General features: G+C 42.3%; 1 protein-coding gene across 9 annotated transcripts in view; it reads right to left on the bottom strand.

Annotated features, from left to right (window-relative positions):
* Window positions 1–21,764, bottom strand: part of VPS54 (VPS54 subunit of GARP complex) — a 75,844-nt gene that overhangs the window by 16,184 nt on the left and 37,896 nt on the right. For 6 of the 9 annotated variants that reach the window (XM_075064453.1, XM_075064451.1, XM_075064452.1 and 3 more), the window contains 9 exons: window positions 18,086–18,212; window positions 16,478–16,585; window positions 12,884–12,939; window positions 11,543–11,639; window positions 10,734–11,074; window positions 8,467–8,596; window positions 6,912–7,093; window positions 5,501–5,613; window positions 4,192–4,255 (listed from right to left, as the gene is read on the bottom strand). In XM_075064453.1, coding sequence (XP_074920554.1) covers window positions 4,192–4,255; window positions 5,501–5,613; window positions 6,912–7,093; window positions 8,467–8,596; window positions 10,734–11,074; window positions 11,543–11,639; window positions 12,884–12,939; window positions 16,478–16,585; window positions 18,086–18,212 — 1,218 coding nt within the window. The remainder of the gene's footprint in view (window positions 1–4,191; window positions 4,256–5,500; window positions 5,614–6,911; window positions 7,094–8,466; window positions 8,597–10,733; window positions 11,075–11,542; window positions 11,640–12,883; window positions 12,940–16,477; window positions 16,586–18,085; window positions 18,213–21,764) is intronic. The other 3 variants (XM_075064456.1, XM_075064455.1, XM_075064454.1) reach the window with 1 other exon arrangement.

Raw genomic sequence — 21,764 nt, 5'->3', positions numbered from 1 at the left:
ACAGTGTCAGCTCCAAAAATCCACTCTCTCTGTCTCCCCCACGCTCCCTGTCACACTCCACCCCACCCCCGTTTTGAAAAGCACATTGCAGCCACTTGAATGCTGGGATAGCTGCCCATAAGGCACCACTCCCAACAGCGCTGCAAATGCTGCAGATGTGGCCACACTGCAGCATTGGTAGCTGTCAGTGTGGCCACACTGCAGCGCTTTCCCTGTACAGCTGTACGAAGACAGCTGTAACTCCCAGCGCTGCACAGCTGTAAGTGTAGCCATACCCTTAGATTCCTAAATGACTTTTGAGAACATGAAAATTTGTCTCCAGATCAGTAAAATAACTGGAATCCAAAAGGACCTGTAAAGATGGGTAAAAAAAAATCTTATAAAAATACTTAACTGGTGCAAGAATAATAGTTCCTGGAGTTTCAGAAAGTTCTTTTATAAAAATAATTATTATGTGAATGGAGGGATCTATTCACACATCAGTAGGAAAATATAAAGGTCCATTCTTAAAATACTGTGTAATCCTTGCCAATTTTGAGCAAGTGCTACCAAAAAAAAAATCCATCGCACACAGACAATGATGAGCATTGAAGAGGCTGTGATGAATGCAGAATCAGTAAGAGACTGAGCAGCTTTATACATATAGCACCAAGTGCTCAGAGATGTGGAGCACCCATAATTCCAACTGACTTTAATGGTAGTTGCAAGTACCCGGTATTTGTCAGCATCAGACTTCACCCATATAGAACATCTGTAATCCTTTGAAATCAGATATGAAGAAGGCAAGAAAATACAGTCCAGACCACCCATGTCAGGCAAGGCTAGTATTCCAAACAGGTATCCTGACATTGCAAAGCAAAAATCTTCTTTCCACACAATAGGGTACAGAAAGAAGATGTACATACATCCAAAACAGGCATCTGTGTGATATTTGTAGGCCATCTGATTTGGGGGTTATTTTTTGTTAAATTGGTATTTTTAAAAAAATCAGGTGAAATAGAAGAATAAAAATATCTGTAGAAATCTGTAGAATTAAAATGTTCTAGTTAATACTGAAGTTGATTTCTTCAAGGAGCTAAAAAATAAATAAAACACATTTCTCCCTCAAATGACCAGACATGGATTAGCAAATGCAACTGCAATGCATGGTAGCTCCACTCCAGAGTCTATGCTGACTTTTAAAGGATATTTCTGTACTGCTGAAGGAGTTGAAGATGCTCTTACGTGGTCATGGCAGTGGATGCTTTTGACATTCTCTGACTAAAATATGACAATGTAGATCATTGTTGCTACCACTGTTATATAATTGCAACAAATGTTGTACAAAGTATGCCAAGTAAGGTGTCTATAGAAAGGTTATGATTTGCTGAAAATCATTATGCTATTTGTATGCCTGTATTATTTTTGTATCTGAAGTTATGAATATTAACTATGTACCTGTATTTCAAATGGTTGCTCCTGTGGTAACAACAACGAAGTATTTAGCTAGCACACTGTGAAGGAACTGTTCAAGTCGAACGGCCCATCAAAGAACACTTAACTCACAATGGACCATGGGAGATGCCTATCTACACTTAATGGACTTTCCTGTGATAGCTTCTGGTATGACTAAGCAAAATCATGCACGGACATGTGAGTTGCTCATGTGACTTCAAACACCATTTTGTTAGCTGTAATTTTCCACAGTGAGAACAATGGATTCTCTTCACATGGCAGAAGCTATAAAAGGCCCTGGAAACTTCTCCATTTTGCCTTTTTCATGCTCCAACCTCTGGACTATGAACTTATACTAATGGGAGCATTCTAACCAAAGGACTAGAGACCTTTCAATGATTTGGAAGCAACCAGAGACTTAACTTAAGCCAGCTGTTTATTCCATTACTACTACAAGCCTGATCCAAGAACTTTACAATTATTATATGTATTTGATTCCTTTAACCAATTTTAACTCTTGCCCTTTTTTTAAAAAAAATAAATAAACCTTTAGATTTTAGATATTAAAGGACTGGCAACAGCATAACAATTGGGTAAGATCTGAGTTATATATATATATGGGTGTTTTTGGTGGTGATACAAGGACTGGAATGCATGAGGAGATGGCTCTTCTGACTTCTTGTCAGCCAGTGTTGTGAGACAGAAGTTCACTTCTGTTTCTGGTTTCATATATCTTATGGGAGAATAACCACCAGTTTTGGGGTGTGTCTGCCTTATTTCTTAGCAGTTTCTCCTGAATTTGGTATTCTCATTTGTGACCCATGGAGGCACGGTGACAATGCTCAAAGACCAGCTTAAGGCCTGTTCTTTAGACTGCCATAAAAAAATTGAGCCACCACCTCCCTAGGTAACCCATTCCAGTGCTTCACCACCCTCCTAGTGAAATAGTGTTTTCTAATATCCAACCTAAACATCCCCCACTGCAACTTGAGACCATCGCTCCTTGTTCTGTCATCTGCCACCACGGAGAACAGCTGAGCTCCATCCTCCTTGGAACTCCCCATTCAGGTAGTTGAAGGCTATTAACAAATCCCCCCTCATTCTTCTTTTCTGCACACAAAACAAGCCCAGTTCCCTCAGCCTGTCCTCATAAGTCATGTGCCGCAGCCCCCTGATCATTTTTGTTGCCTCTGCTGGACTCTCTCCAATGTGTCCACATCTTTTCTCTGTGTGTGGGGGGGGAGGGGACGCAAAATTGGACACAGTACTACAAATGTGGCCTCATCAGTGACGAATAGAGGAGAATAACCACTTCCTTCAATCTCCTGGCAAGGGCACACTGCTGACTCATATCCAGCTTCTCGTCCATTGTAATCCCGAGGTCCTTTTCTGTAGAACTGCTGCTTAGCCAGTTGGTCCCCAACCTGTCGCAGTACATGGGATTCTTTCTTTTTAAGTGCAGGACTCTGCACTTATCCTTGTTGAACCTCCTCAGATTTCTTTTGGCCCAATCCTCCAATTTGTCTATGTCACACTGGACCCTATTCCTACTCTCCAGCATATCAACCTCTCCCCCATCAATCCAGAAATATCAGGAAGTCAGATGTACCCAAGAACAAAACACCAAAGATGTATTGATTTACTTGCTTTACCTTATATTTTGCTTTTAAAGGGAATTTTACTGAGCTTAGAGTAATTATTATTTACCATTGACCCATATATACTTGTCCACATATGAGAATAGAGATATCTGATATTATTTTGAAGCACCACTGGGGCAACAAAAGTTGAAACTTATGCAGGGACAAAAATACTAGAGTGTGCACACCTTGATGTAAGAATTACAAGTTAAAAATAAGAATTAAATTTCAACTTGATGTTTTAAGCCGGGGTGGGCAAACTATGGCCACGGGGGCGCATCTGGCTTCAAATGTTTTAATCCAGCCCTCAAGCTTCTGTTGGGGAGCGAGGTTGGGGGCTTGCTCCACACGGCTCCCAGAAGCAGTGGCACATCTCCCCATCCAGCTCCTACACATAGGGATAGCCAGGGGGCTCCGCGTGCTGCCCCCACCCCAAGCACCACCCCCACAGCTCCCATTGGCCAGCACATAGGGCCAATGGGAGTTGCAGGGGCGGCGCCTGGCCACGCCTCCACGTAGGAGCCGGAGGGAGGACATGTCACTGCTTCCCGGAGCTGCTGGAGGTAAGCGCCGCACAGAGCCTGCACCCCGACCCCCTCCCACTCCCCAACCTCCTGCCCCAGCCCTGATCCCCCTCCCGCCCTCCGAACCCCTCAGTCCCACCCTCCTGCACCCCAGAGCCCGTACCCCCAGCCAGAGCCCTCACCTCCCCCCCCCACTGCAACTCCCTGCCCGGAGCCCCCTCCTGCATCCTGAACCCCTCATTTCTGGCCCCCACCTCAGAGCTCATACCTCCAGTCAGAACCCTCCCTCCCTCCCGCACCCCAACACCCAATTTCGTGAGCATTCATGGCCCACCATACAATTTCCATACCCAGATGTGGCCCTCAGGCCAAAAAGTTTGCCCCACTCCTGTTTTAAGCTGATGTAGCATCTTTAAAAGATACATAACATCTAATATTATATAACTGCTCCAGAACTGAAGAGAAACGTATTTGGCAAGGAGGAGGCTTGTCTTTATTCAGGCAAGATTGCAAAAGCTGTTAGTATTCAATACATTTCTATTCAAAGCACAACCCAACTAACTCATGGTTAAGGAAAAATAAGTGCATCTTACCCAACCACAGCATACTTTTGTTCTTCAACAATAAGGACGTCAGTTGGCTTTCTTTCTTCAGCAGCTAGATATTTTTAAACAGAAAAGTGAGGTGAGTTGAACCAAAAAGAAGTGCAGAAAACTGTAATATCGAAAAACAAACTATTCCCTTGCTGAGGTCTGAAAAGCAATCACTCTCCAGAGCATCAATCCTTTCTTTTATGTCAACATGCAAAGTTCACTTGGCTACCTACCATAATTACTGTAATTATTATAATAATTTATACATTGCAGTGATTGTGAGGGAAAGAGCAGCACAATGGGATTATCGGAGTACAAAAGATTAAAACAAAGGCAGAAAAAAGTCGAGAATGCACAGCAGAAAATCTCTAACAGATTTTCAATGGCCATCACTATTTTAGCTCCAAACCTATTTCTTCAAGCCTAGCAATACAAGTCCTCACTGACGCTGCTCCTATGATACATTTGACATCTCCACGATCCTGTCTTATTAAGGGAAGGTAAAAAGACTTCTTTCGAAAGCAGTGGTTTTCCATCCTTACGTCGGTGAACCAGCCCTGGCACTCATTGGGTCCTGGGACGTCATTAGCTTCCACGGTGTCCCTTTATGCCAAGCCTTACCCCAGTGAGGTTACGTAATCGCGCCTCTCTCTTGTCTTTGGCCATTTTTCTTCATCTCTTGTGTTTATTTTCTGTCTTAGATATTTATATGGGCCCCGCCTCACAATTTTTACTGTATTTATCCTCACAAGACCCCTGAGAAATAGGGAAGGACTATTATTTTACAGATGGGAAAACAGAGGCACAAAGAGATTAGGTGACTCGCCCAAGGTCACACAACAAGTCTGAGGTAGAGTAGGAAACTGACCCCAGTGGCTACAGAGTGCCTTATCCTGCACATTGCCCATCATGCTGGCTGGAGGAGTGAGCTCTATCTGACAGAGAGGATATGCTGAGAGCGTACACACTTAGCAGTTTCCTCTGCCATCTCAGCGATATATCCTGGGACGGGCTCTGGCATCCTGTAAGTGGCTGCAACCCTTAAGATGGGAATCCCTGTGTTAAAGCTGGGGTTTGTTCCTAGGCTCTCAATTCACAAATGGCTGAATGGGTTTTCCTTAAACTTTCCCCAAAAATCTTTTAGGCTGAGATGAAGCCTAGAACATTTCAGCCTTAAAATGGTATTTGTTTTTCCCCTAGAACACAAGGAACTTGTGAATAAAGGAGTTATAGCAGAATTTTTGCAATATTTAACTGTAGCACTTACACTACAAGAAATAGCGAGAATATTAGAAAACAAAATACACACCACCCGCTTTTTTTTCAGGTAGAATAATTTTGCCCTCTGATACAGAATCAACAAGATCTTGAAACTCAGCAGGAACATCAGCTTGCTTCCAGCGCTCGTTATCTAGCAGCAAACTATTTATAAACATAAAAGAAAACAGGTTAAGTAAATAAAATGAGTCACTGAAGACTCTCTTGCCTCTACTGCAATGGAATCAAAGTTGCATTGGTTAAAAGGGATTCAAAGTGGGAAAAGATTTAATAGCCTGAAATGAAATGAATGGAGATATCCTATCTCCTAGAACTGGAAGGGACCTTGAAAGGTCATTGAGTCCAGCCCCCTGCCTTCACTAGCAGGATCAAATACTGATTTTGCCCCAGATCCCTAAGTGGCCCCCTCAAGGACTGAACTCACAACCCTGGGTTTAGCAGGGCAATGCTCAAACCACTGAGCTATCCTCCACCCTTAGCAATCAACATTTAGGTAGGGGTGCTTTACAACAATAAGTCACACCCCCCTGTGCTTGGCTGAAGAATACAGACTGAGTAAATGGAACAGAATGCAAAACACAAGAAACTGAAAAAGTATCTGATGGGCAATACAGAGTGCTGTGGGATCACTGCAGCTGCACTGCTTTGCAGAAATGATGTGGTTTTGAATGAATGACAGGAAAGGGGCTTGCCGTACATTAACTTGAAAACTGTTCCATGAGCTCATGTCAGAGAAAACATACCAAAGAAAGCATGGAACAAATAAGTGGGTGATGAAGAAAGATTCAGCAGTAAGGAGATCAGTTTGACCCCAACGACCAAACCACAATATGATTGGTTGGAACTTCTTGTCTACACAGGCCACACCTACAAACTGAAGATTAAAATAACTGCCATCTTTTCCATTTAATGCAAATTAGGTGTAGCCTGATAGTAGTCAGTTACCTTCTCCATTACTGGGACCCCTTTAATAACCACCCACCCACACATCCCTGAGAAGGGTTGCCCTACCCCATCATCAGAGACTGGTAACACCCAAGAGCAGCTGCCATGGATATCAGGAGCAGATGGTTCTCCTCAGAGCTCTAAAGAAGGGATGTTACCAGACCCTGATGATTGTGCAGGACAAGTGCACCAAGCTGTAACACGAGGCAGAAGTTGCAGGAGGTCTTTAATCCTTCTTGTAGCTAATACAGTCCTCATTTGGACCATGTTTGGGCAGTCCAGCTCAATGAGATCAAACTATGCATAAAGAGCAGATATACAGAGGGAACAGAGCCGTCTACAACAAATTATTGTAATAGATTTCAAAAACAATTTTTCACTTACAAATAAAATTTGGGTTATTGTGTGCCAGGCAGTAAAAGGTCTCCATTTGTCTCATGCATGACTGTTAAAATTACTCCTTTAAACACATGGAAGCAGAGTGTGTCCAAGGATACCTGAGTTTTGTTTTTCTCTCCTCATGAAATCTATTCACAAATCGATTGGCTTGACTCTGAAGTGCTCCTCGCAATGACATACTTCTTCTGCCACAGATCTGTTCAGTGTCTAAGATAAACCCTTCCATTAATCGAGACAGGGCAACAAACTCATTGGAATTCAGCTTCTCCAGGAAGCCATCCTAAATGCAAAGAAAACTGCTGTTAGGAGATGGAACACCACAAAGTCACAGGCATAGGTAAAGATAGAGACAGGGCAGTGGGGCAGCTTTATTTATAAATTAAAAATGAACTGAACCTAAACCGCAGGCACGACATCTCTACTAAGCCTGTCCCATACCAGTATGTCACCACAACTCACAATGTGACCTGTACCACTGGCTAGTCTCATTCAGGCACTGCCTGCCTGTATCCTGAATGGCAACTTGGCATGCTGGGCCTCCACCCAGGTGCACCCTTCCAGATGTTGTAAATGGTGAAGCTTCAAACGTTGGTAGTGGATTTAAGCCCTACAGCATGGGCTCACTAAAGTCACATCAACATTAGGGAGTTTTATTAGGTTTAAACCATAAAAATTAATGAGACCCAGGTGCAACCTTGACTATCTGAGATGACGACGACAAACATAACTTTTCCTTGTCTAAGCTCACTGGTGGTTATTTGGCCTCGCAGCTCCACTGGATCATGATTTATTGGAAACGACTATCCCTAGGCAAGGTCTTGAAGTGAACCACTTGGGCCAGAATGCTGTTTCATTGCCTCTGTGACAGTCCATCCATTTCTACAGAATTTAAGTTTTTGACCTTTCTGGTTTGAAGCTAATCTCCCAAATGTGACCCAAGGCACAGCTGTCTTACATGGTCTGCAGAGAAAGACACAAAGAAACAGCTCTAGAGGGAATATGTCCCACCCTCGTTAGTCTGAATTGTGAATACTCATAACAAGAACGATTTAAAATGTTAACACTGGTATCTATGCCTCTGCCTAGACAAAGACTTTTCCTCTAAAATTTCCCGCCATTGCTAACACTGGTTCAATGCCTCTGGAGACAGAGGTGTTGGGAAGTCCTAAATGTAGGGGATGCTGGCATTTTAAAGCACTGTGTCACTTTACCCTGCTCAAAGTAGGTCGAGACTGGTTAAAACACCATGAGATGCCAGCGCCTCGTTTATGCTAATGCGCCCATCATAGCTACGATAGGTGGGAGCTGCACAGATGGGAAATTATAGGGAAACCACCATACTCTTCATAAAGCCAATTTCAGGGCTGCTCATTTCAGCGGAAAGTAGAAGTACTCATTATTTAAGCAGTGCATTACAAATGATGTGTTATGTTAATGCCAGTGAACTCCCGGGCATTAGGTACCGCAAAGCATCTTTGATGGCATGAGCAGTGACTTGATTTCAATAAGCATGTAACTTCAAAAGTCTAAAGCCTACCAAAAAAAAAATATACTGCTCAATATAAAAAAAAAAAAATAATAGCAAACAGCTTTTTGAAGTTTTTTATTAGGGATGCTGATTCTAGCAACAGCCGGATGAGCCAAGCACCTCACCTTTGCTCTTGCCATGAGGAACTTGACAGAACGATCATGGCAGATGTCAGAGGCACTGTAAAGTAGCTCTTGAATGTTATTTGCCAGTTTTTCCAGCTCCAGATCAGTCAGTTTCATATCTTCACTGATCCTGAAAATGACAGAAATGTTTGTTTGCAAATGATTTCACAAATATTGCGCTTTACATGCAGTTTCCAATCACTTGCTGAGGGAGGAAAGAACACTGCAGCAGCAAAGTGGTCAGATATCTCACCGTGACTCTCAGCCAGCCAGCAAAACGGAAGGTTTATTGGACAACAGGAACGCAGTCTATAGCAGAGCTTGTAGGCACAACCAGGACCCTTCAAATCAAGTCCTTCTGGAGGGTTTCAGGGAGCTTAGACCCCAGCTTGGGGTTCCCTGCATTGAACCACCCAGCCCAAACTGAAACTAAAAATTCCTCCAGCAGCTTTCTCCCCGCTCCCCTCTGCTGCTCCTCTCCTTTGTTCACTCTCCTGGGCAGAAAGTGTCACTTCTCTCAACCCACCTCCTGGCTCAGGTAGATTCCTTCCAATGTAACTCCCAGGCAACATTCCCAGGTCAAATCTGCCCTGCTCCCTGCTCCATCACACCACTCTTTTGAGCCCACTGCATGGCACAGCTCTGCCATTGCTTAGCAAATCGAGTCTGTAAATTTGCTGGTCTGGTGTGGCTGCTGCAAGGGTTGTAGGTGTTGACAAGTGCGTGTGGAGAGAAAGAACCTGCAGGACAGGGAGACTGAGGTGGGAGGGTGCTGTGAAGGAGGTGAGGTGGGAGCAGCAAGAAGGCGGACACTCTCATGTAGTTATATGTGCCCTATTACAAATGCTAAAAGGTGAGTGTGTGAACCCAAAAGAGAGTTGCCCAAACAAACATATAGAGGTACAATAGCACATTTCATAATAAAAAACTGTTCCATCAGCTGTAGAAGGTCTTTTGTCACTGAAGTCCTCCACCTCCAGCAAGGCCACCATATCCATCGGCCGGCCACCTGAGCAAACAGCTCAAGACTGGTGTCCAATTCCTTCCCCTTCTGCTTGTATCCAGATTTAATTCTCCTGGCTGGTGTCCTCATCATGGTGCATCTCTCTTGTGGGAGCATCAGCCCTGTCCATCATGAGGTTAAGCTGAGTGGTGAGGTCCTTGCTGAAGACCCTGCCCAGCTGCTTGCTCCCTGACACATCAGGGAGGCATCACTGGACCTTAGTCCTTGTTTGTTTGTTTGATGGGGTTTTTAGGAAAGTTATTTCAAATCCTTTCCCTCTGGCTATCCCTATGCTTCGGAGTGCTCTACACCAAGCATGGACAGCTGCTCAAACACACACGTACAGATCTTGGAGTTCCTGTTCTATTTCTGCAGCTGGAACTGAACAAGCTCCTCATCCTACTGGGAGATGAAGTTGTGGATGTCTTTCAGCTGTCAGGCAGCTGCACGCTGTGGCATTTCAAATGGTTCTGCTTGATAAAGCTCTGCATCTGGAGCTGCTTGCTATGAAAATGGCCTGCAGCTGAGTTCCACACACCGTGCAGAGCTATAGAATAGGTAGCTTCCAACCAAGCAGAGCCCTGAACAATGGAATGCAGGTGACCAGAAAGGCTACTTCTGCAGTGGCTGGTGAACTGTGGGACAGCAGCAGGAGGACTATTTGCACTGACTGTGTTACCACAATCGTGGAGGTGCATCCACTCAGCCATTCAATGAACTGCACTGATTCAGACTTACCCCTATACCTTACCGAGGCAACTTTCATCAACTGACAGCCAGTGAACAGTCAACTATAGCAAATGTGTATGGACACATGGGAACTTCCAGCCAGTTGAGGGATACTATGATCAACTAATGTCTCTAATGTAGACAAGGCCAGAGAAAGTTATCCACCCCACTCCTCCACAGGTGCAGAGACTCCCCAGGCAGGAAAAGCAGTGGGTTTCTGCTGCAGAAGGGTTGGCGTGCAAGCTCCCTGGGCAGCGGCACACTGGGGGCAACAGGTGGCCCCAGGAGAAGCCAAAGGAAGTGCAGTCTGTGGTTCCTGCTGTCCTCTCACAGGCATCCTCCCCCGCAGAATGCTAAGAGCCTCTGGAAGCCAGTTCATTCAATAACTAGATAAGCAAACTGAACCAGAGTGAATTTTACATTGTAACATCACGTCACCAAAATCTGCCAATTCCTGAATGGTACATTATAACATTAACATCGGTAGGACAGGAGTCAACACTGGGTAAATACTCTAACAGTGATGTTTACTTACATAATCTCTATTCCCCCTGGTATAACAGAAGATGGCATCTGTTCTTTGCTGGACGAAGAGTCAGTAGTGCATTCTGGCTCAGATGCTGAATCACTGCTGCAGGGCTCACTGTTTGGAGAAGTATTTCTTTGAGAGGTAGTGTCAACTGCTACAGATTGGAAGTCCCCCTCACCGAATGCATCGCTTATAAACATGCCTTCGTGAGTCAGATACGCTACTTCTGTATCCACAGCATTGTCTTTTGCAGGGTTCTTCTGTACTGAAGTTTCCTCCAGTTCCCTGGTCCTTTGGTTCTTGTCTAGAACCAAGAGAACCACGCTACGAATAATATTTAAGGTTGCCTAGAATCAAATATAATGTTTATTAACAAAAAAATTAACACAATTTTACTTCGACAAACAGATGTTTTCTTTTGACAAGAAACAAGAATATTTAAATATGTATTGGTTTTATTTGTTTTTAATATTGTATAATCATTACTTTGAGTCACAGGAGCCGGTCTCCAACAGCAATCAGCACCAGATGCTTCTGAGAAAGGTGTAAGGAACTCCACATGGAGTAATCTGTCCCCCGGGAAGATCTCATCCTAATCTCTAATAATTTGAGCCTGACATAAATCATGAAACAAGAAGTTTTATCTACTTTCCAACCCACTCTCTGTTAACCATATAGGACCAACCTCTCTCAGAATTAAAGTTTAGGACTCTGTAGCCAAAATCAACATCTTACATTCCAACTAGAAAATAAAACTCTAGCACAATTCTGCATCAGTGTCTGAAATGAAGCCCCTGAGAAATGAACATACTTACCTTAATTCTTTTGAGAAAGATAGTAAATTTAGAAAAAATATTCTTCAGTAGATCAAACCACTGAGGAAAATTCATCATCCTCATTTGATCTGCAAGCCTACAGAAAGAAGAACATTTTGGAGGCAATAGTTATTTACCTTTGAAGTGATCTACTGACAAGGCTGACTCCTGACATATAAAGGGAAAATGGACTGTCAAAAACATTGTAAATTTATAGAAAAGCAAATAGCATGATAATAGCTGTTCAATCAGGAAAACAGACAATAATATAAGCAGCATAGTCTTGATTAACAAATAAATGGGAGGGCTAAAATATACATCCTGCCAGAAAAGTGAATGCCTCAGTTAACATTCACAGCTTTTTGAAGCAACAATGTCCTTGTTCTGTAAGAGCAGAAAGTGCTGCTTAGCCTCCACTACAGTCAGGGTGCAAGTTAATGACCATCATCATCAAGCACGGAGCAAATATAACCAAGATTGACTATGAAGATATATTTTTGCTGGCAAAGCAAAAATACTGGGATTATGCTCTTTTTTTTGCTGCACCTACAAGGATGCAACACAATTTTCTGGCAAAAGGCAGAAAAATGCATTGCCAAAACCAAAGTAAAATCTCATAATATACAATTTGTCTCCTAATAGAATTAATCACTATTCTTTGAAATGAAGCTTTTCAACCTTTACTGAATCCTCTGTGTGTCTGAAAGCTAGCAGCAGAGGGGAGGTTACTTGCTTTCAAGATCTGATTTTAATAAATAAATTGGCCCCAATTCTCAAATTGAACGCAATAATGGCTTCTGGTCTGGCCTTATCTGTGGGTCTAATTTTGCTCTTTTGGGGTAGGTTGTGAATCCCTGTCTTAGGCACATACATGCGGCTCAGAGCCAAGAGGGCTTATGTTGTTCAGTGTCCTCCCACTGGAGTAGTAAGATGTGCCCTAATCTCTTTCGCGCAGGAGGTACTGACCTACAAGCACATTTTATTACAGCACTAAAATATTATCAGCGGGAACGTCTGCTTTTCCCCTTACATAGTCAGGAAACAAATGCCTAAATATTTTAGCCTGTGCTTTTCCTAATATGCCATGGAATTAACATTGTTTTAAAAATAATTTCAAAAGTAAGATTAAAAATAGAGGTGTATAATTGTTAAGATCTGCAAAAAGAAGGGAAATAGTGAGGGTTCCTGAAGAGATGCAGAGGACCTTTGGGGAGAAACAGAAGAACAAGGTGATTCTTAATTATTCACCATTTTAAAAAGAAATTAAAAAAGTTTATCATCTGTGTTAAAGCACACACTCCCCATCCAACCTGCCACAACAAACCCATGGCATATACTTACTTAACGACAACTTCTGTATCTATCTCTTCTATCTGCGATACCGTGCTAACCACACACTGTGAAGTTTAAGGAAAAAAAGTGTCTCAGCGTCTTTCCAACCTTTCTGAGTTTCATAATTTAAAAGAACCTCAAGTTAAACAAGAAAAAGGAAAAGAAAGAGACAGGCATTTGGATCATTTTACATTCTTATAGCTTTTTTCTTTTAATTGCAAAATATGGGACCCAAGATTTTCGAAAAGGACTAGTGATTTTGGATGCCCAACTTGACACACCTTAAAGGGGTCTGATTTTCTATGAACACTTTCTGAAAATCAAGTTCCTTTAAAAGTGCCTCAAGTTGGGCCCCCAAAAACTGAGGCCCCCAAAATGCCCAAGTATTTGAATATTTTGTTTGGGATGAAGATTTTTTTTTTATTATTTAAATAGAGGATTCATAAAAACTAACGATCTGAAGAACAGTACTGTGATGGCATTACTGTAAGAAGCGGGCTGTGGGTACAAAACGGATTTTCCAAGGGACCGTCCGTATCAATCTCAGCCCAGAAAGTTTCCCCATATCCTTATTTCCTACTACATTATATCCTCAGCCTCGAGGTCCATTACCACTACAAAACATCTGGTAGCTGAAGAGTGGCTGGAAAGAAAATGGCCAGTCAGTCAAATTTCTAGCTCTCCAAAATCAATTTTCATTCCAAACTTTTCCATTGTTTTAGTGATAGTTTATTGAGGCATCTTTGTTATTACTGTTTTGTTAAACAAACAAAGCATCTCCACTTAGACTAAACTAGAGATTTTCTCCCATGTGATCAAGAAGCGTTCAGATGTCCGAGATGAATCAACAGCATATGAACTCATCTGGCCTGTAACTGGATTTCTTACAGTGGTGCCAGATGGTGTTCTGTTATTTAAATATTGGTGATATTAATAACTGGTGTTCTGCACAGATGGTTCTTAAGCGGCGGGTCTCAAACTTTCAGATTGCAAGCCTCTGAGTGTGATCCCTTAATAAATTAAACACAGTGTTTAATATATTTATCACCATTATAAATGCTGAAGGCAACCGGGCCTTGGGGTGGACAGATCGCGACCCCTAGTTTGAGAACCCCTGTTAAGGATACATTTCTTCTTCGTGAACTATGCTGAATGCTAGGTGCCTACACCTCTGTTGCTCTAGTTGCATGGTCACAAAGTACTACAAGTGTGAGTGCAAGTGGGTAGCCCTACAAAGGGGTGTGTGGATGGACTAGGGTGACAAGATGAGAAGAAGAAAATATTGGGACACATGGGGGTGGGCCTGCTGGTGGAGCTAAAAAAAAAAATAAAAAGGTGAGTACTGCCGGCAGAGCGAAACATCAGGACAAACTGCGGGACACAGGACAAACACCTAAATATTGGGACATCTGGTCACCCTAGGATGGACACATATGGAAGACTTGGGTGGAGAACAGTATTCCTTCTTTGCAGAAAAAACGTTTACTCCTGGGAGAGTTCTGCGTCACTGTGCATGGAGATAATTCATGGCCCCCCGCAGATTTCTTTGATTCCCCACAGAAAAATTACTTCTGACAGGGAAGCAAAGGGAAACCGAAAGAATGGTCTTTTGCCAACTCCCTGGCAGTGCAGGCAGGTCAGTTTGGGCATCCAGAGGAGCCGGCAGAGATGTAAATCACCGTCAGGAGTGTGTCTGTCTGGGTAGTCGTGCGTGTGACAGAGACACTCTGTCCCTCTTGCTGTTGCAGCACGTTCGGCGTGGAAGGGCAGGGCTTTGAGGTGCTTCTGAAGAGGTAGGCATGGAACAGACTCTGTTCCCTCAGGCAGAGGAGAATGTAGCAGAATGCCTGCTTAGTGAATTGTTCCCATTGTCCTTATTGAATTCCCCCAGGAGTATAAAACTGGTGTAAAACATTTTACATTTACATTTTACACTCCTTTTACATTGCCAGAATGGTGTAAAGGACAGTATGGCCTTATAAATGCTTATGGTGCTTTCGTGATTAGAACTGGTCGACATTTTTGGACTGAAAAAATTTCCTATCAAAATGTGCTCCGTGAACTGTTTGCTATTGACCTTTTCAGAGATGATCAGTAGCCAGTATAAACTGTGAGTTTGAGTCTCCAGTCCTCACTTGCTCTTCAGTTGCCTATGATGTGACACTGAGCATATAGATGCATATATCCATTGACTAATAACTAGACGTAAATGGTCAATACTAGCCACATTACTATTAGACAGAGGGGGTTTGGTGATTTTCCCCAATGCTCCCCACTCCCAATCTCCACCCATTGTATTGTAGTTTAAATAAATTATAAAAATAATGGAGACCAGCTGGATTATATTGCGTTATTTTGACAAAAAATATGCAGAATTTTAAAATAGTGTGTGCAGATATTTTGGCTCAGAATTCCCCCAGGAGTAACCTTTATCTGTAAGGGTCTACAAGAAATATGCAACATGTAAACATGATCAAATACAAGAGAGAAGGAAACGGGGAGTGGGAAAACAATGGTTTAAAAGATATTTCCAGATTACTCACTCCCCATGTGTGTAACAAGATGGCACACTACCTGGCAGAAATTTATAGCCGAAGTTGTATTATATTTTTTGTTTGTTACCAAGGGGACATGAGAACTGAGAAAGGCAAGTGAAAGGCCTCTGGGGACTGCAGTCCAGGTTGGGCAGGGGAATTGCTTTGTTTTGGTGTTCCACATGAATTTTGCGTGCCCTGAGGCAAAGGCCTGAAACAGTGTCGCGTATGGCATTGGTTCTTTCCTGGGCTGCTAAGAAGCCCAGCTCCTTTACTGAAGAGCTAGCTCAGCACACTGACTTTGTCTGTCCCGACCACGACAATCCAGGCAAGGAATATTTACGTATTAAATGTCACAGAATTTCAACAGATGGATATCATCTAGCCCTCCTCCCTGCAAATGCAGGATTGTCCCTAAAATGTTTCAACTACCTGAAAGGGGGTTCCAAAGAGGATGGATCTAGACTGTTCTCAGTTGTACCTGATGACAGAACAAGGAGTAATGGTCTCAAGTTGCAGTGGGGGAGGTTTAAGTTGGATATTAGGAAAAACTTTTTCACTCAAGAGTGGTGAAGCACTGGAATGGGTTACCTATGATTCTATGTTCAAGTGTCCAGGGAAGTGTGTGTTAATAAGCTTTATTTTATGGTTCTCGTCCTATTTCTGTAAAATTGCAAATAGATACTAGTCTTGTTGAAACTAAATGGAATTGCGCAGCCATCTTACCTGGGAAAGTTACAGGCTAATGGAGAAAGAAAAAAAACAAACTAACTCACAGCAGGCAGAGAAAGGTGAAGATAAGCGTCTATATACCAAGGCACAGAGAAAGATGTGTCTTCCTCTACACTGATGCCACACAATGGCTGGGGAAGGCCGTCAGGAGAACAGACCTACAGATATGAGGTCACTAATACAACGGGATTAATTATTATCATTTTAAAGTACAACTTTTCACAATAAGAAAATCTGATGTTATGAAATTAAAGTAAATACATTCTTAACAACTGAAACAAAAATATTTCTGAAAGATGGGCAAGTCTTTAAGATAAGCTAGAAGTGATTTGCTTACCTGTTTAATTATGTTCTTTGCTGTAATAATCATTTCATCACCATATATTTCAAAAAAATTGAGCTTTCTTTGTTTTAAAAGTCCAAATACTACTGAGACAAGTCTTTCCTATTAAAAACACCAAAGGGGCAGGGAAAGGAAAGATACTTAAAACATACAACAGTAAAAACGTATTCATGTATCAAAAGGCAGTGTGTGTGGAATGACCTGATGGCTAGTGCTCAAGGCCAAATATCCTATGTTTGGACCACGCCTTTCCACGCATGAGGCTGAGCAGGATTACTTTTAGGCTACGTCCATACTTCAATCACTGCAGTTGTACCACTGTAGCACTTCAGTGTAGACGCCCACTACCGCAAGAGGAGGGTGGCTCCCATCGCTGTAGTTAATCCACCTCCCAGAGAGGTGGTAGCTAGATTGACTGAAGAATTCTTCTGTCAGCCTAGCACTGTCTATACCTGGATTAAGGTCAGTTTAACTATTTTGCTCAAGGGTGTGGATTTTTCACACCCCTGAGCAACACTGCTGGGTCTCACAGACTCATAGACTTTAAAGTAAGAAGGAACCATCATGATCATTTAGTCTGACCTCCTGCATATTGCAGGCCACAGAACCCTACCCACCCACTCCTGTAATAGACCCCTAACCTCTGGCTGAGTTACTGAAGTCCTCAAATCCTGGTTTAAAGACTTCAGGTTACAGAGAACCATAATTTACACAGTTTAAACCTGCAAGTGACCCATGTCCCATGCTGCAAAGAACAGCCAAAAAAACCCAAACTCCAGGGTTTCTGCCAATCTGACCTGGGGGAAAATTCCTTCCAACCTAACTTTTTAGTGAAGACATGGCTGTAGCTACTTAAAAGTGGCCAGAAGGATACCTATCACGATACCTTAACCTCAAAGGTTTTAAAAGTAAATTAAGAATACACAGTGCAAAATATATTTTACAGCTCTGTGACTAAACTTGCAGCAAGCAATATGTTTCAAACAATTATCCATAAGCAAGATAAAATCATAAGGAAGATAAAATGAGAATATTATACATGATCATCTATTCACTGCTTACTGTATTTTCACTAACTTCAAGGTATGAGAACACAGAGTTACATATTCAGTTGTATCATGGGTCAGAACTAACTGCCAACATTTTAAAAAAAAATCAATAAATTGATTTATTTTTAAAGGAAAAACGTGGTTAGACGAAAATTCTGTGGATTTAGGTTCAAGAAACAGGAAAATGTTATTATTCAAAACAAAAAAGGGTAAGGAGAAATTTGAACTAAAAGAAAAATGGTATAAAACGATAATGTTGCAATAGTGGCAATGAAAGGATGAATGTTAGAACACCTCTACCCCGATATAATGCTATCCTGGGAGCCAAAAAATGTTACTGAGTTATAGGCGAAACCGCATTATATTGAACTTGATTGATCCGCCAGAGCGCACAGCCCCCTCACTCCCTCAGAGCGCTGCTTTACCGTGTTATATCTGAATTCGTGTTATATCAGATCATGTTATATCGGGGTAGACGTGTACTTATAAAGTGTTCTGAAGATGAAAAATGTTATACTAGTCAGATGGCTTCTACTTTCTATAAGAAACATACCTCTTCTAGAATATGACAGTCCTCTTCAAATGGTCTATTTAAATCACTACGAGCATAAGCAGAAAACTCTGCAATCATCATTTTATCTATGAGTTTTTCTAACTCACAAAGCTGTGATCCAAGATGCCTGTTTAAGAAAAACAGTGATTAGCCAAATAATCAGAAAATCCTGCAAATTAATTATTAATTCAAGACCAAGGAAAACAACCACACAGTGAATAGTTTCTATTCAATCAACTCAGGCTTAATGTTAAGTTCAACACTTTCTTGTTTTAGACTAACTGAAATGGTGCATTTGAGTGTGTACTTTCCCCTTGAAGCAAAAAATAAATAATATAATGGAGGCTAAGAATTTGCATCAAAGGAGATAAGAGCCCGTTTGGGGTTTCATCCTATGAAGTGCTGACAACCTCAATCTCTCGCTGAGGCTAACAGAAATTGAGGATACTTAGTATTTAGTAGTATCAAGGTCTTGGTCTTTAAGGAAAAAAGATTGTTTCACTGTTATTCCAGTGCCTCAAGCATTCAGTCTTGAAGTGCATTAATTTCAAACATTTAAGTAGTTCATACAAACATGGAAGAGTAAATTCATATGAGTGAGCTATAGAAATAGCTTTCAGAAACAGAGTGGCTTTCAGAGAGTACAAGGGTTTTCAAGTTGCCACTGTTATAGTGCTTCTATAAACAGCATCAGAGTTGAAGACCTGAAGGGACCAGCAGATCATGTGGCCTGACTTTCTACATATCACAGGCCACCAACACCACGCAGCAGTTGCACACTAAGCCCAACAATCGGAATTAGATCAGCCCTCTGGAGACTAAACTATTATGTGCCACAGGCAGAGAACTGGAGGGACCGAGGTGCACCAATGGCCAAGGCCCACACAATGGTAGGGAATTTATTATTTGAGGTATACCTAACTGATCACGGCAAATTGATCTGCACTTTGTGCTGCAAAGGAAGGCAAAAAAGATCACTCCAATCTGAATTGGGAGACCCCGAGCACATGAGCAAGTACCAACCAGCCAAGCACCTGAGAGAGAATGCTCTATTCCACCTAAGAGAACAGGCTCACCCCATCCAGTGTTCCACCTCCAGCTGTAGCCATCTTTGATGTTTCATAAGAAGCAAATAACCCCTCCCTCCTGACCCCTGCAGGTGACCAGCTGACGCCATGAAGCATGAGATTTAAGATAATCAGATATGAACCAGAAGAAACCCCCAGGGGTCCAGAGCCCTGTGCCCCATCATCACAGGCAACCCCATCAAGCAATCCTGCTCAATCTTGTCCAGCTCTTTTAAAACTAATTGTTTGCCCCCTAATGGCTCCTAATGGGAGGACTGTTCCAAAAATCTCACCTTGTTGGTGTCACTAGGCATAAATCTAGGTAACTTGGGAAAATGGAAGACCACGAGTGTCGATAAAGCCCTCCTGCTCGGGCCTCAATGAACCATTGTTCCTCCATGTTTAACTTGTGTAACCTAGTGTAACCTAATGTGTTAATAGCTGTAAAATGTAATGTCAGCAGTTAGTTTTCTGATTATAACAGCCAATTCCCTGCTGTAATACACTGAAGCTAAATTGAAGCAAGTTTCAAGGTCGGTTTTAGATACAGCATACATGTCTCTGCAGCAGAAAGGGGGAGAGGGAGGGGGAAGACAAAGAAGTGTGTGAGAAAAGAATGCTGCAGCCGGACAGAAGAGGGAGGGGAAAAGGGGGCTTGCTAGTCAGCGAGAAAAGTTCTCAAGGATATAAAGGAACAGACTGATTGTTTTAGCTGGGCTGGATCTGAGGCGTACTAAGTCTCCCAGCACCGCTTTGAGATCTCAAATAAACTTTGCTTGCTTCTTCACCCTGGTGTGTTTATTGGCGCTAAGCACTCCAGGCATGGACCACTGTTGCTTGCCTCGGCAGCCTCTCTGCCTGCAACAACCTCTCTGATGGTTAGAAACATTCTTCTAATTTCCATCTTGAATTTGTTCATGGCCAAATTTATACCAATTTGTTCTCAAGCCAACACTGTTCTTTAGTTTAAATAGCTCTTCACCCTCTTGGTGTTTGTTCTCTTTAAACACATTGGGGATAATCATAGCACCTATCAGCCTGGGTTTTGAGTAGCTAAGCACACCAAGCTCTTTCAGTCTCCTCTCAGAAGATACACACTGCATTCCCTTATTCATCTAAGTCGCTCTTCTCTGAACCTGTTCCAATCTGAATTCATCTTTCTTAAACATCGGCGAGCAGAACTGTATGCAGTATTCCAAATGAGGTCCTAGCAGTGCCTTGCAGAATGGCATTAATACTTTCTATCTCTACTGGAAATGCCTCACCTGATGCATCCTATGATCAATTACATTGCCTTTTTTCACAGTCACATCACATTGATGGCTCATAGTCATAGTCACCAGCACATTCAGGTACCTCTCCTCCTCTGAGCCCCCTGTTTATAGCAGAAAGGCTTATTATCAGATCCTAACTGCATGACCTTGCACGATGTATTATTAATTTTAATCCCATTTCTGTCACTCCAGTCTTCAAGGTCATGCAGTTCTTCCTGTATGATATTCAGATCCTCCTCTGTATGGATGATGCCTCCAACTTTGCATCATCAGCATATTTAATTAGCATATTCCTACTTTTTGTGCCAAGTTCATTAATACAATTATTGAAAAAAATTGGACCCAAGACTGATCCTTGAATAACTCCACTAGTAACATCCAGCCAGTCTGATAGTTCAACTTTCAGCACAACCCATTGCCATCTCCCCTTTAGCCAGTTCCTTACCCACCTATGATGTTCTGGGGTCTACCCAGACCAGTAAGGAATTCTGTCACCACCTGCCCTGTAACACTGGGGCCTTTGTGCTGTGCAGGTATGGTTCAGATCCCTGCAACCAGTAGCCAACCCACAAGAATAAGGTGTCACTCCAGTTCTCATAAGGCCAGTTACTCTCTAAAACTTGACACCAACAGCTCTCCAGTTCGAAGTCTCGCCAAATATGTTCTGCCTGAGTTCTAAACTGCCAGACCCTCAGACTTTTCCCATCTGTTTTGTCACCCCCCAAAGTCTTTAAACCAGCCCCCACAGATACCAGCACACTTTGATATACACATTCCACATAGTTTGCACAACAGAGGCCTGCTTGGGATAAAAATTAAAAGGTTATTTACGAGAAAAACCATAGATTCAAAGATGGAAGAGTAAGGAAAAGCACACACACACAAGTTGTACCAAAAAACTCCACAAAGACACAACCTCAGGTTTTACACTTTCATATTAGATAAAAGCCCTTTTCTAATAAGAGCTACCGATCGCCTTAACATCATATCCCAGAGTACTCCCTAGCTACAGGGGAAATTCAGCGTTCAGTCAGCCTCCCACCTAGAGACTGTCCCTCAGATCCTGGATTAAAAAAACACCTGTTCCAAGCCTGCTTTTAAAAGGCTTTTTCCTTCCCCACCCCCATGACATACTGTACCTCAAAATAGCACTCTGTAACCCCAATATCATAACCATATATGGTTATGATATTTTGTACAAAGAATGCCTTGTAAGGTATCACATGAAAAGTCATGATATGCTGAAACTTATTGTTCTGTCAAAACATGCATGTCATCATTGTACATGGAGTTATGATATTTTGTTCTATGGTTGTTATTGAAATAAGTTGTCAGTCT

This window comes from Chelonoidis abingdonii, chromosome 3 (assembly GCF_003597395.2).
Source record: "Chelonoidis abingdonii isolate Lonesome George chromosome 3, CheloAbing_2.0, whole genome shotgun sequence".
NCBI classification, from domain to species: domain Eukaryota; kingdom Metazoa; phylum Chordata; order Testudines; family Testudinidae; genus Chelonoidis; species Chelonoidis abingdonii.
Note: the sequence above shows the minus strand (reverse complement) of the source record. Positions and strands in the feature narration are given on the sequence as shown.